General features: G+C 31.5%; 1 protein-coding gene across 1 annotated transcript; it reads right to left on the bottom strand.

Annotated features, from left to right (window-relative positions):
* Window positions 1-15,287: 15,287 nt before the first annotated feature.
* LOC133202647 (steroid 17-alpha-hydroxylase/17,20 lyase-like) lies at window positions 15,288-20,789 on the bottom strand. The gene is made up of 11 exons (XM_061338501.1): window positions 20,708-20,789; window positions 18,960-19,122; window positions 18,444-18,521; window positions 18,152-18,250; window positions 17,837-17,930; window positions 17,367-17,522; window positions 16,999-17,210; window positions 16,659-16,787; window positions 16,208-16,312; window positions 15,907-16,038; window positions 15,288-15,732 (listed from the first exon to the last, which is right to left on the bottom strand). The coding sequence occupies exons 2-11, from the start codon at window positions 19,096-19,098 to the stop codon at window positions 15,371-15,373; spliced, it is 1,506 nt and encodes a 501-aa protein (XP_061194485.1). The 5' UTR covers window positions 19,099-19,122; window positions 20,708-20,789; the 3' UTR covers window positions 15,288-15,370.
* Window positions 20,790-22,707: the final 1,918 nt, after the last annotated feature.

Below are 22,707 nucleotides of genomic sequence, written 5' to 3'. Positions count from 1 at the left end.
AGTTTTACATAGGAATATATAAGGCAAAAAACTTTTAAATCTTCTCGAGATTAGCAAAGCAATGATTAGTCCTATTGATATTTATGTATCTTTAAGGAGTGTATATTCAAATTTGTTAAAATCATGACACCTGAGGTTAGGTTGGGATCACAACAGAGATCAAAGTTTTACAAAGTTTTACATAGAAATATAATAGAAAAAAATCTACTGATGAATTACAGGGCTACATTGGCTCAGCTGGGCATCATGGCACAAAGATGTGCGTCTTACAATTCAATATCTTGAAACACGGCTTGTTGCCGTTGTTCCTTAAGCCTCATGTATCTAATATTTGAGTTATGTTTATCTCTGAAAAAAGTACATCAGCCCATCGAAACTTGAGAATTGACTAATTCTGTGACATTCCTGTGAGCTGTATGCATCATATCACTTAGAATCAGTACTCATTTTGCAACAGGTTTTCAATCTTGAACGACAGTATTGTTCTTAGAGACACCCAAAACCAGGAGCCCAAAAGGGGTCTTACCCTATCTTGTCCTTTCGTCGGAGCAGTATTTCATATTTTTTTTCATTAAATCTTCTCGAAATTAATGTCCTGAAAACTGTGTTTACCAGCATGGTTTGTAATGAATGATATTGTGATGTAGTGTCAATTTAAATTAAGAACTGATGACATGTTTTTTTTTTCTTTATGCATCAACCATAACTTTGAATGATAATGCATCATCAACATAAAGCCCATCTCTTTGTAATTTATTTTTAACTCTGGACTTAATAGTTTTACATCATAGCTAAAAAATGATTGAAGATTGGACAAGCTTTTACAAATATCTCACAATCTCTTTTAGAAAACATAAACGGGTTTGGTCTATTATTTTGATTACTTGGAACATATTTTATTTCTTAGGTGTTAAAAACAAAAGGATCGGAAACAATTTCTAAAGACTTAGAATGTCCTTTCCTTTAAGGCATTGAAAAAATACACAAAAATAATGTAAAACATTTAAATACAGTGGAACATCAGATTATCTGCTTAAAGTGACACCGTGACGGACAAACGGGAAAATTGACAAAAGTAGAATTTTTACAAGACACATGCAAATTTTATTCAATTCTTGAAAGTATTAGGTTTCAGAAAATTGCAGGTTTCAGAACCTAAAAATTCTACTTTTATGGAGAAAATTATAAGTAAAAATAATTTTAGTTTGCCCCAACACGAAAATATTGCTTTACTTCTTCCTCTTTAAGGTACACATGCGCAGAAAAGTTGAGGTAGTTACCATGGTGTCAATTCCATAGATATAAATGTCGAATGACCGAGGATTTCGATATAATCTTCATAAAAGATGATCAGAACTTATTCCTCACTATGGATTGCTCCAATTCAATGTTGTTTACAAGTTTCACGCTAAAACTAAAAGACTCATGACCTTGACATTTTTGACATTGACGATAACAACCACGCCATAGATACAACTTTTCCCTTTCCGGCACTTACATTTGATAATGGCCAATAAGTGGTATGCACCAAGGTCCTGGCGGCAGACGATATCGCATTCGTTTGAATACGTAATATACAAAAAGACCTATACTCAGTCCTGCAAGCAAGGTTTGTGTGTTGACAGACAAGTTAATCATGTTTCACTTTTTCTTTACTTTTGCCTCTCTCTGTTACGAAAGCCCAGAAGGCTCATTCGAGATTCGAGTTTCGAAATACGAGATTCGAAATTCGAGTTTCGAGATTCAAGATCCAAACTAACCAATCAAAAGGCGTTTTGAGATTCAATTACTCCCCTTTGCTAAGTTTTGACCTTCAAGAAATCGTTGAATATATTCAAACCGAAGAGGTCATTTGATTATATTACAATGCAAGAAAGAGTGTTATATATATCAGAACGAAATTTAAAAAAATGGGTTTTTGGTTGGCAAAATATGCTTAAATTTATATTAAAACTTTTTAAATATTATAATAGGTTTATATCAAAAATATTTATATTGCATTATCTACTTGGCTTCATGAATGTCACAGTATAAACAGTGGAATGTTATATCATTTTTTTCAGCTATTACAGGCAGTAGTATCGCTTTTGAAAAAAAGGGGGGGGGGCAGAAAAAAAATCGACGACTTATCTGAACAATCTTTGACAAGGGGAAAAAGGGTCTGTCCAAACTCAACATTTTCATTTCTTGGAAGGGGGGATTACAACTTTTCCAACAAACATATTTTGTATTATCATACATTCCCATGGGATGATTTGACGTACGATACTGCAACAAAAGATGGAAGATGGGGCAAGGGCGTGCCTTTCAATGAATATTTTCAATGTTTGGGAAAAAAGTGGAAGGGTCCGACCCTCCTGATGCTACGTGCCTGTATTATTTTACCTGTTGTAAATATGCTTTATTCATTTTAAATATTGTTTGTACAATGTCTATAAAAATCTAACCACTGAGAAATATTCGTAAAAATTAGATAACAATTTTTTTTCGTATGAAGATGGATATAAAACCTTAGCCTTCCCTTTGACTTTAGTTCTTAGTCGCCTAAATGTAATCCGAACCTCAATTAATTTCCAAAGATTTTCCTTATTTTCCTTAATCGTATCCTCTGAAGTGACTTGGCCATCGAGCCACTGGGAATATCAAGGGAAAAATTGAGACTCTCCTGCCTCATACCCTTCTGCTGCCCATGTAGTTTCATGTTTCAACGCTATGATATGTAAAATACAAGTACGTGTACATGTATACGCTCCTGGGAAAATAGCATGCATAGAAAGGTTATAAAATTGAAAAGTTACCATTTAAAATTAAGCATTTACACAATGAAAAGAACCCCTATCTACCAACATCGATTTTATAGGCTGTTCCATGAGACACACATTTTATAATTTTGGCTTTATTTCAAGAATACGAGGAGTGATTTTTTTACTCTTTCCTATTAGCAAAAAACGCAAATTAGAATTGCATAAAGATAATGATAAGTTGCTTTATTTTTTAATCCTTGAAAAATCTGAGCCAAGTAAAGAAAATTGTGTTTTTCCTAAAACTTTTCTGCAGGGGTAAATTTAAATAATAATAAAATAGAATAGTGCAGACATCCGAGAAAATACTCGTAATGATTCTTTATGATCTTTATTCCAATGCCTGCAGCACTGAGTTACTTAAATCAGAGACATTTATGTTTCTGCTTAAATATTTTGCTTTTAGGTAAAAAAAAAAAATTTTCTTCGAATTTTATTTTTTTTGAATAAGTTCTGTTTTATTTTACATACAGTGTATATACGGCAGTAATTATCGATTGACTATTAAGTACACATAAAAGTTAAGTTTTTGCCATTGTATATATGCATTTAACGTGAATGTTTTCACTGTTTTCTTTCGTCAGTAGATATTGGATCCACGCCTTGGCTGATACGTTTTGTGTATTTTGATCCCCGCGCGCTGACCATCATTTTACACAATAGCCTAGATACAATGTTTATGTGTATTTTAAAGACCACCACCACCCAAGTGAATCTACCTCTATTACCCTTAATGAACCCTGTGTAGTTTTACTTTAAGATGGACCATTTTGTAATAATAAGACAGAACGCTCAATTTTGTTTACACCTCTATATCATCATCAGGTCATTTGCCAGACCAGCTTATCGATGGCAGCTTACACTAGGACTTCACTTCCGGATAACAAACTTAATGTGTCATCTCCCGAGGAAGATGACAATAATTACTTATAAGGAAACCGCTCGGGTCTCGCAAGATACATAACCAATTAATACACAAGTTCCAATACATGATTTAATGGCCATAGAGAAAAAAGATATAAAAGTATTTAATATGAATGATAAAAAAAAATATTTTAACAAAACAATGGACCCTCTATACACCTTTTTAGTGTACCCAGGGAATCTTGAAAGACATCGTAGTAGTGATAAAGAAAAATCGCGGACGAGCTTTTCCAATGGCGTATATATTCCATATGTTGCCTACACATCATTTTTTTGATGTAAAATAAATATTTATTTATACATGTATTTTGCTGAAAAATGGAGAACGTTGATCATAAATCGTATTTATTTACCAGTTATTAGAATATCTTTTCATCAAATGCAATAAAAGTATTTTTAGCCATCCATACTTTATGCCTTTCCAATTTTTACAGCATACAAAACTTTTGATATAAATCTAAAATTGAAACGTTACCTTGAAGTCGATATCAGACTATTAAAAATGACAGCAGCCTGGAGTCTACGATTAGGACAGCGAGTAGAAATTGGGAAATATGTTTGGGTTGATAGGAAGTCAAACAAAAACACATTTTAAAAATTATATTTAGAATAATCTGTAAAGAATAATCTGTAAAGAAGTTTCCATAATTTCCAAGCACTGTGTAAGGATTTTAATATATCTCAATTTTATTAAGAGTGGTCATGAAGATTTTAAATTTCCGTATCATAAAAATATGTTTAAATGATTTATAATTATATTCACTGGGAAAATGAAAATGATAGATGTCTCCAAGATCACAGAAAGTGGTCCTACGACACACCCACCCCCCTATTGAGAGGGGCGACTCCCTCCTTGCCTATCCGCAATTCGGCAATGAGAGCAAAAAGAGTCATTTTCTCATACTATAACACTATTTTTCGATATGAGTGGGTCTTCGCTCCACCTTTTTGAAAGTTAATGCTCAAAGTTTGCATAAAAATATACATTTTTTGGTTACCAAAAATATGGAGCAATGACCCACTATACCTTAAAAATATACTTTTATGACATAACATTCGTATCTTTTCGAGAAATATTTGAAGTCCATTAAGTCAAGGGTCATATCACAAACATGATTTAAATGCCACTCTTCATCAGGACTTGTGTAGTCTAGTGGTTAGCGTGCTAGTCTCGAAAGAAAATGATACTCAGGGTTTTTATTGCTAGGGTTCGAACCCCACGAATACCACTTTAATATTTTTTTTAATAAAAGAATAAATTTTGCTGAGAAAATTGTCCTCAGAAAAGTTTTGTTTATCATAATTTCATAAATTTCAATAATGAGACAATAATAATTGTCAAAATTCACAAACTGAACATGTTTGATATATATCTGAAGCTATAGGCTTTCTGCACGCTATGTTCGCCCATCTCCTTACTGTGCAGTGTATAGACGATCCTTAGTATTTCATATCAATAATAATTTTCTCCCTCATCAATGAGTTAATCAATAAATTATTGACCTACTAAATTTTTAATTCAACGATAAGGCCATATAATATTCCTATAGACGTATCTATTGTCTTCTTTAATGAGGAAAATAAGATTATTTAAGCAAATGACACATTTGTTATAAATATATTCAATGATTTCTTGATAGTAAAAACTTAGTAAAGGGTAGTAATCATTTATTGAATCCGTCTTTTGATTGGTTAGTTTGGATCTTGAATCTCGAAACTCGAATTCTCGAAATTTCGAATTTCGTATTTCGAAACTCGAATCTCGAATGAGCCTTCTGGGCTTTCGTACTCTGTATATAATGAAACAAAAAATATGAATATTGACTTTGTGACTATAATTCTGTTGCCGGCTGACCAAGCGCCTAATCCATAACTTTAGGAATTTCCACTAAAGACAACTCAAATAGTGTTTCAAATATATGTATTATACACAAAAGTTACAACAGATCAGTTCACTGGAATTCGACTTCAGTGGGTTCCTGGTACGACATGTACGCACTCCCTGTCTCGGGACCTACTCAAGTAGAAACAATACACAATATTAAGTTACAAGTTTTTACACAAGTGATTTACCATACATTTAACAAATCATTTAGCTTAGCACTTAGCATAGCATTTAGCATTTAGCAGTATTGCGTTTATACACACTTGCACTTAATTACCTTGTACACTTATTTATGCAACACTACACATACTGAAGTCACAATACACTCAAATATACGCAAAATACGTTTTTGAAACGTTACACAAACGGAACACCTTACTAGAAAACCAGAGAACATTTACTACTAACAAAACTATTTATAGAAACGCAAACTTTACAAACACTATTAACACAATAAACAATTACAACTTTTACAGAATATTAAACACTATAAAAGCATGCTATTTGAACAAAGTTATCCAGGACCTTGAAATTAACAAAAACTGAATAAAAGAATAAATAAAACTTGTACTTACCCCAGAAGCTGAGTGTCTGTATCAAATTAAAGGTATTTCATGCTTATGAACTTTTATAGAAATGAACTCAAATGACTATGGAATTCGCACTATCATATTAACCATTTGAAACCCGTGCATGTTGTAGCGTAACACGGCAAGAAGAGAAAGAATTACTCAGCTGTGTCCATAAAGGATTCAAATAAAAGAGGTCCCCTACAGGATAACTGAGTATTATGCAAATGTAGATAAAAACATATATAGAGTAAATGTGACAAATTCTATTAGGTAATAGTTGCATGTGTGTGAATTGATAGTATTAAAATGAGCTCATAACCAAAGATTTGATGGCTCTATTAATATCTGTAGGATATGGTGGATCTATGAAATACCTCAAATTATTAACCTACCGGTATATCCTGCACTAAGCACACCTTGAAACTGGTCAAACGTAGCAGGACAATGAAAAATAGCAGCTCTATTAAATGAATTATAAATTCGACATTTTGGACAAAGCGATATCACATTTTAGCAGCGACATCCACTTACAAATGTTATTAAACACTCTTTCTTAAAAATATCTTCTTTTTCAAAACAATAACGAATAGATCGAAGAATAATGAATAGATCCCTTTTGCGAACGAGTGGGTATTCTGTCCGATTTTCGTAAAATGAGATATGAATTTGACTGAGATATTTTTTTTAAATTAATAATATAAAATATCGTTACCTTTGATTCCATTCAGGTGCTTTTTAGAGCATTTTTCTTTACTTTATTTGATCATAATCAATTATTAAAAGCTTTTTAAAATGTTTCCAGTTTACGACAAACAATTGAAAAAAGATTTACCATTCTGATCCCTAAAGACCCCCATATCATGTAACATGAGAAAAAGTATCACTGACAGTAGTAAGAGATCTTTTAAATAAAAATTTCAGTTCACTGATGAATAAAAATATTGATCGCTAAAGAGCTTTAGATAAAGGACTTCCCTTTGGGCTCCTAAAGTGAGGGATCGCCTATTTTATCTTGATATCAAATGAAAGGTCTCGAGATTTCGATGACTTCGTTCTACACCTATTTAGAAGTTTATTTTCTTTTTTGAAATATGCAAAATAGAAATATTTAGGGGCTCAGCCCTTCAGATCCTTAATGAGACAGTTTTACAAAAACTGAAAAGTTGCATATATTAGAAAAAATATTCTAAAAATCTTTTGTTCAATAATACGTATCAAAATATTCCACTTTTCCAGATATAAAGCACCAAAAATTGAGTATTCTGGCCCCTTAGGCCCCTAATTTTGCAATATATTATCAAAAACTTATATAGTTTCAGATTGTTTAGATCGGTAATATATATAAGCAGAATATTCCTTGTGAAAGAGTAAAAGATGAAAATCTTCTGGTCCCGTCTGAGCCCCTAAATTGAGGGGTCAGCACCTTTCTCTTGATATTAAATAAAAAAGAATGCCTCCATAAGGGATATTGAAAAAAAATCGAGTTAAACATGTACTTTTATAATGGCCTACAAGCGAGATGCAACATGGTCCTGGTGGCAAACAATATCTCATTCATTTGATGACGTAATATGTACACAGAGGCCAATGCTAAGACCAGTGAGCACGGTCTGTTTATTCAGAAACAAAATGATCATGATGTTTTCTTTATCTCTGCTTATCAGGCTGTAATTCAAAACAATTCGTTTTGTATATTTGGCTACATTTATGTCTCTTAATGTACAAGGAAAAAATGTTTGAAAATCTACCCCTTTAAGAAAAATAGTGCCACAGTGTAGCTAAGTACAAGTTTAGGCATGTAGTGTTACGAGGTCTGTGTCTTAACAAGTGACGAAACAAGGTTTTTTGATTCGCTTGCCGTTGACAGTTCAAGCTCCACTCACTTATCTACGACGTGCTGTAAAAAATGTTTTATGTTCTGAAATCGCATCCCTGCGGAACCGTTGCACGGGAGGGGGTTAACCCCCATCCCCAATACAGTTATTGTGGTAATAAATATTATATGTACAAAACAACCGTTTGTGTTCCCTAAATAATACATGTAAATCTAACGTCCGATTATGATATTTTTCTTGCTCCCAATGGTCCTCCAGGATTGCTCTTTTTGACTAAAATTATGGCTTTATGAATAAAATATAATGTTGGTATGTTCAGAAGTGCATTATTTGTAACATAATTTTAAATGTGTATACCTTCGATACGTACATTTTATGAATAAAGTCTTTAGGTGCAAAAGTGCTTTACTTTGTAACAGAGTTTGTCACAATGCATAACTATTAAAACATTTTTACTGTTATTTGTTACAATGATTCTTTGTATGACTGGCGCTTAAACTTTCAACACAATCGTTATATCACTCCTTACGACACAAACTCTCATAGATTTCATGCATTAATAGAGCCTGTAAGCACTCAAACAAAATGGCGCGAGATTTGAATCTTATTTCAATGATGATCACCCATGAGAAGGGTTGGGTCACGATAGTGAAAATAATTTCATATCCCTTGTTTGGACCATATTCATATTCTACAAAATTAGGATCACTTTGGCTAAACACGGGGACAGTTTTTCTTCGGATAATATGAGAATATTTTTTAGAAATCTTCGTTTGTCTGTTTGTTTAATATTGTTTTCAAAAAGCAATTAAATAGCTTTAAAAAAAAATAGAAGAAATGGGAAAAAAGTCCATATCCCGGACTTCCAGGATTCTCAAAATCAACCCCCTTAATGCTCAGGTTATATAAAAACGGTTTTCACATTTAACAATCTGGAGAAATAATCTTTAGAGAAATCTTTTTTTCTGAAGAAATGACTATTATGATGATGATGATGATTGCCTCACTGCTGAGTAGACTTGATAGTTTACAACTGAGGGAAAATTCCGAAAGTTTAGTAATCGGAGCGTTTAAGCCATTAACCCTACTAAGCTTACGCTTCTAGATTTTTTTTTTCAGTGAACAAGGAAGCAAGAGTTATTTCGCATGCACAGCAATTAAAAATATCAATAGCTGTGGTAAATGTGTAATCTTTTGATTTGGACAATGTTAAAGTACTATTGCATCAGCAAGATAATAATATCTGAAACTAACCAGTTTTTGATTCTACATCAGATGCCTTATTTCATATACTTTTAAAGTGATAGGAGACCAATACTTCTCTGTGAAATGTAAACTTGTCAGTCTCTACTATGGAATGCCGTAGCTACCTGAATTAAGGTCATTCTTAAATAAATAATTATATGTAACTTGAAATCATCATGTTTTTTATGTTTCCGCAAAAAATACTAAATTTAACACATTTTGTACCCCTTATTGACTTATTTGATCAGTTTTTATTGTTTGTCCTGTGTAAATTTTCATAAACTTTTTAAAAATTGTCATCATTTTTGTTCTTTCCGCTGTTCTTAGCTATGGCTAAATTATTATATGCAGTGGTTAAATTATTATATGCAGTGGTTAAATTATTATATGCAGTGGCTAATTTTTTAAGCAGTGTTTATATCATAATATGCAGTGTTTATATCATAATATGAAGTGTTTAAATCATTATATGCTATGGATAATTCCGCAGTGGTTAAATCATTGTATGTAGTGGTTATATCATAATATAATGTGGTAAAGTCATTATATCTTATATGACAAGATTTTATCATTTATATGCAGTGTTCACATCTATGCACTTGCCGCATCATTATATGCAGTTGCTGCATCATTATATGATTTGTTTGTAGTATTATATGATTTGGTATATGCAGTGATTCCATTACCTTTGAGGGTAGTGAATTGCATTGGAATGTATCTGTAACCAAATATTACGTTTATAGGAATTTGGAATGTAAGCCAATTTAGCTGACTCTACCATAACTCTGTTAACTTATATTTGTCTAAGCATGCTATTTATTTGTTATATTTCTTGTTTTGCATTTTCTTAGAATTTATATGTAGCAGTTTAAGTTATAGTTATTGTTAGCTACTGCGTGTTAGTTGCGTAACACTGTCATGTGATATTTCAGGTGGTCAAAGAAGAACAGTGACATTCAATCACATCCTTCAATTTTGCACTGATAATTATCAAGAGTCCGTGCTTGGCTTCTCTGTCTCTCCCTCTCTAGGATCTATACCACCTATGTATATATATTTTTGTTGACAACAAGTACATGTAGCAATTGTTTGAAACTTTGTAGACCAGTAAAAAGTGGTCCCTTGCAATCAAAAAAAAAATTCAAATTGATTGACTATAGCCATTTTTGCAACACATATTTTGAATTGTATTAATAATGCAAGTCAAATTTAGACACCGCCATTTAGGGTTAAGTGTGTGGATTGTTCTCTGAAGTGGATACATCATAGTAGTCAAAAGAAGTCAAAAGCAAATGTGTCTAAATTTGTACACTAAAAGGAATAGATAGATAGCCAAAATACAAAATTTTAAAGTAAATTTAATTATGGGAAATATGAAGATAACGAGCAGTATTCAATCTCGAAAGTCCAATGAAAGGATAAGAATTAGGAGCAGAGCAAACACGGACCTCAAAATTTAAAGGTGGGATCAGGTGCCATGGAGGAGTGAGCATCCCCTGCCGACCGGTCACACCCGCCGTGTTCTCCTTGACCTGATCGGGAAACAAAAACCGGAAACAACCCTTTCATGATTGAAACCGCCACCTAAATAAAATTTTTGCATTCTCGCGAAATTTTATTGATTATTTATATCAAAAATAGTTTTACTGGAGGTTGGGTTTATTAGTTAATAGTTCTACTGTTTTTAATAATAAATTTGTAGAGAGGTTCATTTTTCTTGACTCAAATGAATCAGACTCTTCTTTTCTTTATAAAGCGCAAAACTTTTTTCACCTATCATGCTTTTGTGAACTAATTTAATGCACATTTTAAAAAAAAAATTATAAAAGTTTCCACAATATGATTGGAATTTTCTTTTCTTTTTTTAGTATTTAGTTGCTCCCTTTTTTGCACAAAAGTTTTCACAGAACGTTTTTGAAACTAAGTACGATTCCCACTGACGTGTCTTTCACCTGTTTTTTTTTTTTTTTTTTTTTTTTTTTTTTTTTTTTTTTTTTTTTTTTTTTTTTTTTTTTTTTTGTTTTGTTTTGTTTTTTTTTTTTTTTTTGTTGTTTCTTTTCTCTAGTAGTTGACATGTTTTCACCAAAGTCTTTCTTATTGCAACGTATATTTTGCCTTAAATGTTAAGATAGAGTTTTAATCGGGATTGCTTCCAGACTGCATCGGTGTAGAAATCTGATGCATTTGAGAAGCTCTCTTGTGTTTATCAGGGGATGTTGAAAGCTGTTAGTACCATGTGTACTTGTTTAGTACTTGAGCAGCAAGAAATAATTAAAAAGCAGAAGAGAGGTTCTCAGACGAAATGTACACTTCCGCTGCCCTGGAAAAGTTCTGTTTAAACCCAAATGAAAGCAATTTAGTTGAAATAAAAAAGACGGGACCTTTTTCATAACATGCTAACAACTTGTAAATTAAAAAAATATGCGGAAAGGACTCTTGGGAGAACGGTGATCAATATCAAAAAAGAAAAAAAAGAAGAAAGTTCTATAATACTGAAATTGAGTTCAAATTAAGCCTTAATACATTAAGGCTTTTATTCCTTCAAAAAAAGAGGAACAACTGAGTACAGCAAGAACATTATTGATCAAGAATATCAGATTTTAAATAAAATTGCTCTTAAATTTAAGAGCATTGTATCTATTTCCAAAATGTGCATTTATTTAGTTCACAAAAGTATGTTCGCTTAAATTGTTTTTGAGCGAGCTTTTTTATGTTATATGCAATTAAATTCCCTTTCAAATCTTTAAAAAATAATATAAAAAAAAGAAGTAATAATTAAATGTTAAAAGGATACGGTTTATTATGTACAGCTATCAAGATAATGAAATATGAAACACAGTATAAAATGCAAAAATATGAATATATGTCTAAATGTAAGGTGGAAATATTACCGACATGTCAATACATGTATTCAAAATAATGTAAAGGGTGTATATTTTTTCTTCAAGAGTTTGAGAATGCGTTACTTCTTATGGTCTGATTAAATTTATAATTGCTGCACACATGTATGAGGGGTTATCAAAAAGTTCGCGAACTATCTCTATATTTACAAAACCACCATTCAGATCAGAATGAAATTTTGCACACATATAGTCATACAGATGTTCTGTAAATAACAGATGTTAAGTAATGTTTTGCTCAGTGTTTGTGACGTCACGATGTGAAAATGACGTCAATATGTAGGTCACTTGTGACAAAAAATGGTTGATTCAGTCGTACTCGAGCAACGAACGGCTGTAAAGTTTAATGTATATCTTGGAAATTCCTTTGCAGTAGAGTATGATAATTTGTACAAGGTTTATGAAGACAAAAGACTTACCAGCAGTTCAATCATTAATTGGATCGATTGTTTTAGTGAAGGCAGGGAGATGGTTAAAAATGATATTAAATTTTGTTCCGTTGCCCAGCGAAAGCAAGCCGGGGAAAAGATGTATCCTTCGTTGTGCAATTTGTTATGAAACATCGTCAAGTTACAATTAGAAAAATAGTTTAATATCATAACAATGGACTTTTGCGAGAAGCACTGACTTTTACAGTTGACGGCTTACTTTGACATTTAAACTTGCGTTATGTACGGAGGTACGGAATTAATAATAAATAAGAAAACCTAAATAGTGGTTAGAGTTATGGCACAAGGGGCACTTACATTATTCACCAACACAAGAAATGATTGGAGGTAAAATAACATTATTTAAATTACCTTATTCATCAGAGATACTATCTTCTTTTATTCTCATTTTCTGAAGGAATCAAATAAAAAAGCAAAGACATTCTGGAAGAAAAACTTGGCAGAAGTTGGTAAGGTCGGAAAGGAGGGGGTTGAAAGTAGGATTGTTGCCGTTCCCTTCCTCAACAACGTAATATGTGCTTTGAAATGGCCGTTATTATCGTTTTATTAACTATTAAACTAAATATTTATACCGCAAAAGAGCTTCCGTATATTTTCCTGGTGTAAAAGTAAGCCGTCGATTGTAAAAGTCAGCGCTTCTCGCAAAAGTCCAATAATATAATTATTAAATTGTTAAAATATCTTTTACTTTAGACTTTAAAAATATGAGATATGATAAAAAGAAGGCGCCCATACTTTATCCACATTGGATAAACGACGCTCCCGAGACAGAGGACTCGGGTTGTGAAGGGTCACCATACTAATTGTGGGAAGGGATATCCTTATCCACCCATCCTATTGCCGAGATTTGGCCATTTCTGACAGATGGACTGTTCTTGTTATAAAAAATAACTTGCATGGTAAGAATTATAGAACTCGGGAAAATGGTTTAGCTTCTGCTAAACTGCTGCAGACTGCTACGGAGCGTGTCACGTGACTGTCTGGATCACGTGATTCGCGCATGGGCAGAACAATGGCAGATGTGCATTAAAATCGGAGAGGACTACTTTAAAAAATAATAAACACTGAAACCTCATTTTATTTCTTTTAAGGAAGTAATTCAATAAGTTTGCGAACTTTTTGATCACCCCTCGTATTACTATTTGCCATGAAGTTGTTGTAAATAGTGAATGGCAGAAGAAAATCCTGAATATATAAAAAGTAACCATTTATAATACAAATGTATAGTTCTGTGAATCATTAAAATCTATGCCAATAAATCCAAGTAAAATGAATGAAAAAAATAATTATAAATTCTAATTTCTAATTTCATCAGTATACCCACTAACCTTGTGAATAAAAATATTTACAATATGTCATGATGAGCTCCTTTTGGGAATCTATATAGAAATTTGAATACTAGTAGTCGTTCATGGGTATCTGGTAGAGACAATTTTGTCAGAGGGACCTGTCGTAACCGAAATATGAACATGATTAGAATTGTCTAAATGATAATTAAGAAACAGTATTCTACCCTGTCCATTTATCTTGTAAGGACAATGCCTGCCTCTGCAATTTACTTTGATGATTGGTATACAAAAACTTCCAATACATACATTCGGATACTTCCATCAATGATACTACACAATAACTTTGTAATATGAGCTCATTGTATAGTTACCGAATTCAAAATGTAAAAGCTTTTAATACTTTAATAGCAAAGGATTAACAATTGAGTGTTATCACTGATATAAAATGAACAAAAGGAATATAGAAGGCACAAAAAATCACAATACAAGGATACTTTATAACATTTCAAAATATATTTGAATATTATGAAACTTACATATCATATATTTAAACGCAAGGGCATGCATGTGTCCTTTAGATTTCTCCCATTTTTAATTTTCGTATATATCCTCGTGTAGTGTATCATATAAATGTATTTTAAATGTCAAATCATTTTGTTGTAAAGCAAGGAAGTTGTAAATATTTTAGAATCAACGAATAAGAGTCAAGAGAACGTACATTAGCCTTCATGTTATTACAAAAACATCATCTTGTCTAGACACCTATATATTTGTTTATAAATTAATTTTGATAGCAGTTCATAAAATATAGCTAAAGATATCTTAATTAAAAATGTCATTTTACTCATTGCATGTGCGTTCAAACATTTACACAACATGTGAATGAATAATTTTCAGAGAAAACTCGCAGACAATACAAAATTTATGGGAAGAAAGAAGAAACCAAATAAACAGTTTTTCTCAAAACTGGGGGGATAAGATTAAAAATCTAATTCCTTCAGGTATACATTGTAATTTATAAATTAAAATTGAGATTTAAATCCTATTTTAAATATATTAAGTATCTTATCCTTTATTTCCCGTTAAAAAGCGGGGGTAAAACATCCAACTTCGGAGGAGTTTGCACATATTCAAGGCGCATTTGATTTTTTTTATTTAAATGAAACGTTATAAGTAATTTTTCCACAAAAATTAATCAGAAAGAAAAAATGTAGGAAGACGGCTAAAGCTCCCCTATAAAACAAGCACTTAAAGATACTATCAGCTTACGTTTCCTTAGAACATTTATAGAGATTAAGGGGCATCATAAAAGGTAAACCCTCATTCAATTCTGAACCCATTGTTCGATACTTGGAAAGTTATGAAGGCGTTTCTTAGTCCACTTTCTTTCAGATCATGCCTTCTGATACAAAAGCAAGACATTCTTTTTGACCTCTTATATTGTTTATAATTGATAATATATCCCACGAATCATTTCTTGATGATCCTATCCTTTACAATGACTTTATACTCAGATGGAAGTTCTGTGCCAAATCCTAGTTGCTTGTATTCAGGATTTGCTTTCTCGCCATCTGGGAGACGGACTTCAAATCGCTGCAGCAGGTTTGCACACATCAACAGCATTTCAGGTTTGGCGACCGTTTCTCCCAAACAAACTCGGCTGCCAGCTGAGAACGGAAGCCAACTATCGGGTCTGGCAGGTTTCTTTTTCCCATTTTCATCAAGGTAACGATATGGGTCAAATTTTTCTGGGTCTTTAAAGAACTTTGGGTCATTGTGAAGAGCCCAGTGGTTAATAAAGATCGTGATGCCTTTTGGAATGTCATATCCCCCTGTTCGTGAAAGTAATTGTATTTTTTTAACAATTTTAACATTTTAGGGTCTTATAAAAAGAAAATATATAGTGAACAATAATTGTATCATTTTGATTAGAAGACACTAGTTCTGAGTGAAAATCTTTAAAAATTATTATACAATACAATAAAACATTATTATACAATACAGACCGACTTGTGAATCACAAATGGCCATGTGTGGGACACCAAGTCCTGCAACACTTCCAAGTCTCATACTTTCAAACAAGCAAGCTTCCGTGTAGTCCAATTTTTTACGGTCTCTCATTGATGGGTGTCTTGCTCCTTCGAAAATTTCAAATATCGATGCAGCTATTAATTTGCAAGTTCTTGTGATATTGTATTTTACTTGTGAAAGCCAAATAAAATGTGTTCTATAAGTGTTATTTGTTTTTTTAATATATATATGTATATATTTTCACTTAATGTATGTTACTCTAGAAATTTAAATTACCAATGACCCTGTCAATTTCCTCCTGGCATTTGGTTTGTATTTCCGGGAATCTGGTCATGAAATATACAAACCAGTCCATTGTAAATCTGGTAGTATCTACACCAGCTGTTAAAAATGTTCGTCATAATCAGTAGTTATCGTATAGTTTCTAAATGGAATGTCCAAAAAGTAAAGAAAATACATTTAGGATTTTTCTTTGAAAATTTTAGGGAAAAAATAAGAAAATAAAACGAAATAATGATAATGCTATAAAAAAAATACAATGTTCGTAAAATATTTTACTTGCTTATTTGTTGGCTTTTCAATTTTAAAAAATCAATATTTAAACAAATGGTGTAACATGATGATAAGCCAGTTCCACTGCTTAGACTAGAGAAATAGAAGTATCCCCCCTCGTATTTCTTAAAAAATATGCCATGGAATTCAAATGTAACCGAAACACACTTCTTACCTAAAAATATATCTGATATGGTTTGAATTAAACGTGTATCGTCCAACTTCTCCAGGGCGGATTCGTCTCCCTCATTCTTTGCCTCTTCTTTTGCCGCCAACAAACTGTCAATAAAATCTCTATTGACACCTTCAAAAGATTGAGAAATATTATTGATACATGTATCCAAGTGTATGATTCGTTAAAAATTTAAGAGTACATTTATACACTGTATAAATAATTGTACAGCAAATAAATTCTATACAAATTTTTCTATTCAAATTTTTGCATGAAATTGAATTGATATTTATTCTCATTTTTATTAAGAAAATATTGTCAGCTTGTGATAAAAGTTGATTACCTGGTTTATATGTATCTACGTGGTCTCTGTATTTGGTGCTTATCAATTTTGTTAGTTGGTCTGCCAGTTTTAGAAAATTCCTCCACTTTGCAGTAGGGCAGATGTTTTTCAGACACGGTATTAAATCTTCCACGAAGCCAGTACCAAAATCCTCAATCAGGTTTTCTTCTAATTTAAGAAGTGTTTTTACTTCCGGGTCATCAATAGGAAGTCTGTTAAAAGATTTATTTTAATTTCAATTCATTTGAATAACAGAAATACATGTGATTCAAATCAAAAGGTTTTACACGTTTGAAATCTGTTTGCTCATATAGGTGTCACTGATGTACGAAATTCACTAAAGAATAGAACTTGTCTCCTAAACCTACTTCTGCCCAAAACAAATAGTGTACAGTTGGTGGAATACCATCATATCTGCGTAGTCTTTAAATATGAATGGACCTTTTTCCTGTGCCATTTTATTTAGGAATTTCTCCATGTTGTCTTGTATCATATTTTCAAGAAGATCCCCTTGTAAATAATTCCTGAATTAAAACGATTTTTATATCTGTCACATTTTTGCAAGGATATTGTGATTTAAAATGTTACTCAGAAATATTGATATATTTTCTTTTCAATCAAAATCTTTCATCTAATGACATAAAAAGTATTCAAAGAATCTTTCGAGTACGGAAATGTTTTTAACATAAACAATGACAATTGTCAAAAATGTCTTCTCTTTTTCCTTAACTTTGAAAATGCATCTTATCCCCTATGAGCCGTCATCCATGTTATTTCTAAGCGAAATATCATTACAAACATTTTCCAAGTCCTTTCTTTTCTTGACAAAGGAACACACCTGAGAGCTTTTCCTGCTATTTTCCTGTGAAGTTTCCAAGTTGGCGAATAAGTACTAAACGCGATGTCTTTTCCTCCTGCAGTTATTGCATCAGCTAAAAAAACACACACACACACATATCTTAATACTGATTAATTAATTACTGTAATTACTTAATTAAATCATTATTAATCAAATAATTAAATACTTAATTATTTTCTTTCGAAAAACTTCCTCTATTTTTTTAAAATTGTTACAACTATCATTCTGTATTGTGTTTGTATATTTAATTTAAAAATATGATTTATTCAGTGGTTAATTAATTAATAATATTACTTGATGCTGACTTTGGTCTTCCAGCAAAATCTGCCTTCTTTTTTACCAATGCCTCTATTACAACTTCATTAGTGTTTAGGAAAATCCAAGTTTGTGTACCTATTTTGAGACCAACATAAAAAGCCAATAAAGTTAAATCTAATCTGAGTCACATTGCTTTTTTCGACATCATGAGTTTTTACCAAACGATTTGTGTTTTATATCATCTAGCTATACCTCAGAAGAACAGGAAACAAAAGTCGGTTTACTCAACATTTGTTTTAAATTGTTGCAGGAAGTAACTAAACCTCACCAAAAGACAGTCGTACAACAGGACCGTATACTTTTGACAACTCCGCAACTTTCTTGTGCATTTCAACAGAAGAGTAAACTGAAAATTCACAAAGATTACAAAATGTGGATACTAATTAATGATCTTGATGATATACATGTACAACCAATATTTATCAAATTTTATTTGTAGTGTTTTCATCATTTACATGCATAGGTTCATGAAAATTGTATTGCCAATAACAGCAAAAATGTGTATTTTTCATTTTATAACAAGTCTTGAATGAAAGAATTCGTTCTACACATTAGTGTTTTTATTGAGAATGAAACACGTTAGTGAACTATGCAAGAAAAAGTTCGACCCTCTGAAAACTGTCATACTTGTAATATACATAAAATTAAAACGTCCAGTTGCTTTGGTGTATTTTTTGTTAATCTGTTCTAGAATTAAAAAATGTTTTTTCTTTACTGCATTAGATAAATTCATGGTTTAAAAAAAATAAAATAAAATTCAAAATAATATTGAAATAATGCTTACTTTTATAATGGCCGATAAGTGGTATGCACCAAGGTCCTGGCGGCAGACGATATCGCATTCGTTTGATAAAGTAATATACAAAGAGACCTATACTCAGTGCTGCAAGCAAGGTTTGTGTGTTGACAGACAACTTAATCATGTTTCACTTTTTCTTTAATTTTGCCTATATAATGAATAAAGAGAAAACATTGAATTATAGCCAGTAAGACAATATCTATGAAGATTAGGCGATAGTTGCTTGAATTTATAGTATTAATGAGGGGTCATTAATGGCTATATTTATTTAGTAGTCTGTTGAATGCGGTAGACCTGTGAAAAACCTCAAAGTTTCAACCTATATCCTGCACTTAATTGGCACTTCTTGAAGCTGATCAAACGTAACAGGGCATGAAAAATATCAGCCTTGTAAAATGAATTAGGAATTCAATAGTTTTGTCTAAACGATTTTACAACATTGGATTATCGGATAAATCATCAATTTTTGTAAATAATAATCATATTTTTTTTATAATAGTCTCCATTTTTATTTCTAAAAATATTATGATTTATGCATTGAATACCGTTTCTCAAACCTTTGCAGAGGAATGTGAAGTAAAAAAAAGTAAGTATTTTTTAAACGCCTAGATCAGAAGGGGGCGTAATTTTGACTGCCCTTTGACAAATCATCCTTACACTATGCACTCCAAAATTATATGTAAGAAAATCACTCTCTAAATTTTTTTCTACAGTTATTCATTAGTTTAATTGTGGTTATTGTGTATATTCTTTTTACAATTCAAAGTTGAGAGTTGTGGTTTAATACACCTAAAACACACGTCAGGGCCAGAAGGATAACAGAAGTGTTCCACAGTTATAATTTGCACTTTGTCTTATCTTTAGTCCTCAACATATAAAGTATTAATTATATCTCCTTGTTTATACACATATATTTATATCACCTCTAGATGTTTTTTGGCATTTAGAAAAGCTTCTTTTATTTGATTTGATTTTTTATCTTCTTTTATTTGATTTATTTTGTTGCTGTAAGTTATATCAACTTTACAAAATATTGAAATGAAAATATTGATATAAGCTTGAAGTGTAGTTTTTCTTTTCATATGCTACAATCAAAATATATGCATAGGGATTAAATCGATATAAATATGTTGGTGTTTCTGTGGGAAAATCAGAAAATATTGTCATCGAATTTACTTCGCGGGGTAGGGGGGTTGAACTCTAATGAAACGTCACATCACTCGGGAGTATGTGCACAGTGTCAAATAACGATCATAGAAAACTAAACGAAGATGCTTTTAATCACGTCAAAACTCTTAAATATAATACAAAATATGTCTATATATTAGAAGATTTATGTATTAGTATATATTGATAAGACACTAAAAATAAGACAATGTACCATATATAACACAGTTAGTATTGACACCTCTACGCCTCAGTACATGGACACTCTAGGATTTAAACTGGTACTGGAATGACTAGGTCTCATTAACACGGCCAGTTAATTGATAAATAACAGATAAAGCAAAAGTAATACAAAATTATAATATTATATATTTGCTTTAAAAATTTTGTAGTGGATTTTTTTTTATTAAAGAGTACAAATAAAAGTATCCAATTCAAGTATTTTAAACCACGGAGGCTTCCGTATATTAAAGGTCTGCTACTTTTCGGTTGTATTATTCTACTGCACTAAGTAAAACGGTTGATACTTGATTTACAAATATAATCTGACTGATTCAAAAACTTACCAATTTGTCAAATCTTACAAACCGTAATGTTAGATTTCAAGTGATTTCTGATGCGTACGATTATTGTACTCTTATTTATATTGAACATGTTGAAATGTTGACAAACAGAGTGGTAAAGGTTTAAATCCAGTACTATCACCTTTCCATGATGATTGGTGTTTAACTTAGGGATAAGTGCATTTCAATTCACAATATAGAAAAAAAAATCAGTTTTGTGCTTCAACACTATATATACTCTTTAGAGAAATGGGTGTAGGGTTTGCCTTTCTTATTCTCTATAAAAGTTGAAATATATGATATGGCTAGCATTGAGCAAACTAGACATTAAATAAATTGGAGAATATTTAACTAAATTTAAACATTTGCATTTCTTATTTAAGAGTGAATTTGAGAACTCTACAGTGGAGGATCTAGAGAGGGACATCGGGGTTGTCCACAATCCCCTAGCTCTCCTTTTAATTTTGATTTTTAAAAGAAAAAAGAGATGAACCCCATTCATCATAATCAAGTGGTTCGAAAATTTCATTTAATCCAAAATAATGGAATTGAAAAATTAATGAAAATTTCAATATTTATTTTCTCCAAAATGGCTTAATCATAAGTAATAATGTATATAAAACACCCATATTTTAGTTGAATTATGAGAGATCAGGTCGTTAGAAAAAATATTTTAAAACTATAGTAGTTTTGATAGTTTTGACCTCTTCATGAAGGACATATTTGATACAAAAAAAAATGGATGCCCGGGCTGATATATTTTAGGACCTTTTTTGGTTGTAACTGGTACAAATATCAAATTTCTAAAATGAGAAATTGTTAACATTCTATGATTTTCAAAATTCCACTTTTTTTCCCGTCACCCTTATAAAATCTATACAACTTTTTATTACTTTTAGGACATTATTGCAAATGAAAAATTAAAATATATGCTGAAATTTGTGCTACTAAACTGATTTATTTTACTAACATTAGCATGGCTTTAGTTGTTATTTTTAAGTATTTTTAACATTTTTGCTATTTTGTTGCTAGACAGGAACTTCAATATATAAAATTGATACTCGTCACATTTCCTTGATATTCCTTATATTTAATTGTATATCTATCATGATTTAAATACAAAATCTGCATTAAAATAATCTGATGCAATATTTAAAAAAAATATATGAACTTTGAATAGAATTCCTGCCGTTCAAATTGCGGATCCGTAGGCTTCCGCCATGGCTCCCCACCAACGCTTTCATTTTCCCTCGACCCACTGAGAGCTTGAGCGAGGCCAAACCACTGTCTTATATTTTAATAAATATCACACTTTTGATGACTGTACTGAAAGTGATATTCACTTAAGCTTGTCATATTTTTCACGGGACATGTTTCTATCTGAACTAGAGTAAAAATCATGTTAATTTCTTTATTCCATAAAGGTTTATAATTTAATTTTTAATTTAAGCATTCAATTTAAGCATTCTCATCATAGTCCTGTACGTGTTGTTGTTTGTAAATGTTAGCATAAGCCCTGCCCCCCCCCCCCCTTACCACCCGTTTACAAAAATTCTAGATAATTGCCTTAGAAGTAAAGTTATTTATAAAGGGAATGAATACTCATTTAATGTTTTCAACTAAGGTCTATTTTTAGTGCATGTCAAAATACAGAATAGTAGCAGTGTTCTAGTTAACAAAAACGTCATTCAGTATCAAAATATACAAAGGAAATGCGTTGTACAAGTACACTACGAAAGCCCTGATGGGTCAAACTAAGAAAATTAAAAAAAAAAAACAGTCTAAAAACGAGATTCAAACTAACGAGATAAAATGTCGATAAAATGAAATAAAGACTGTGATTACGACTAAGGAGGTCGTAATAAAAAAAATTAAAAAATCGTTATTACGACTTATATATAAATTAGAATTTCGTCAGAGAATGAGATAAAACGTCTTCTAACGACATTTAGTAAAGTCATAATAACGAGACGAAAAGTCGAAACAAGTTAATTCAGAAAATT

Source organism: Saccostrea echinata, unplaced genomic scaffold (assembly GCF_033153115.1).
Source record: "Saccostrea echinata isolate AGI-Se365-2 ecotype Australia unplaced genomic scaffold, CSIRO_AGI_Sech_v1 ptg000047l, whole genome shotgun sequence".
Lineage (NCBI taxonomy): Eukaryota > Metazoa > Mollusca > Bivalvia > Ostreida > Ostreidae > Saccostrea > Saccostrea echinata.
The sequence above is the reverse complement of the archived record's forward strand: the minus strand, read 5'-3'. Positions and strand labels throughout refer to the sequence as shown.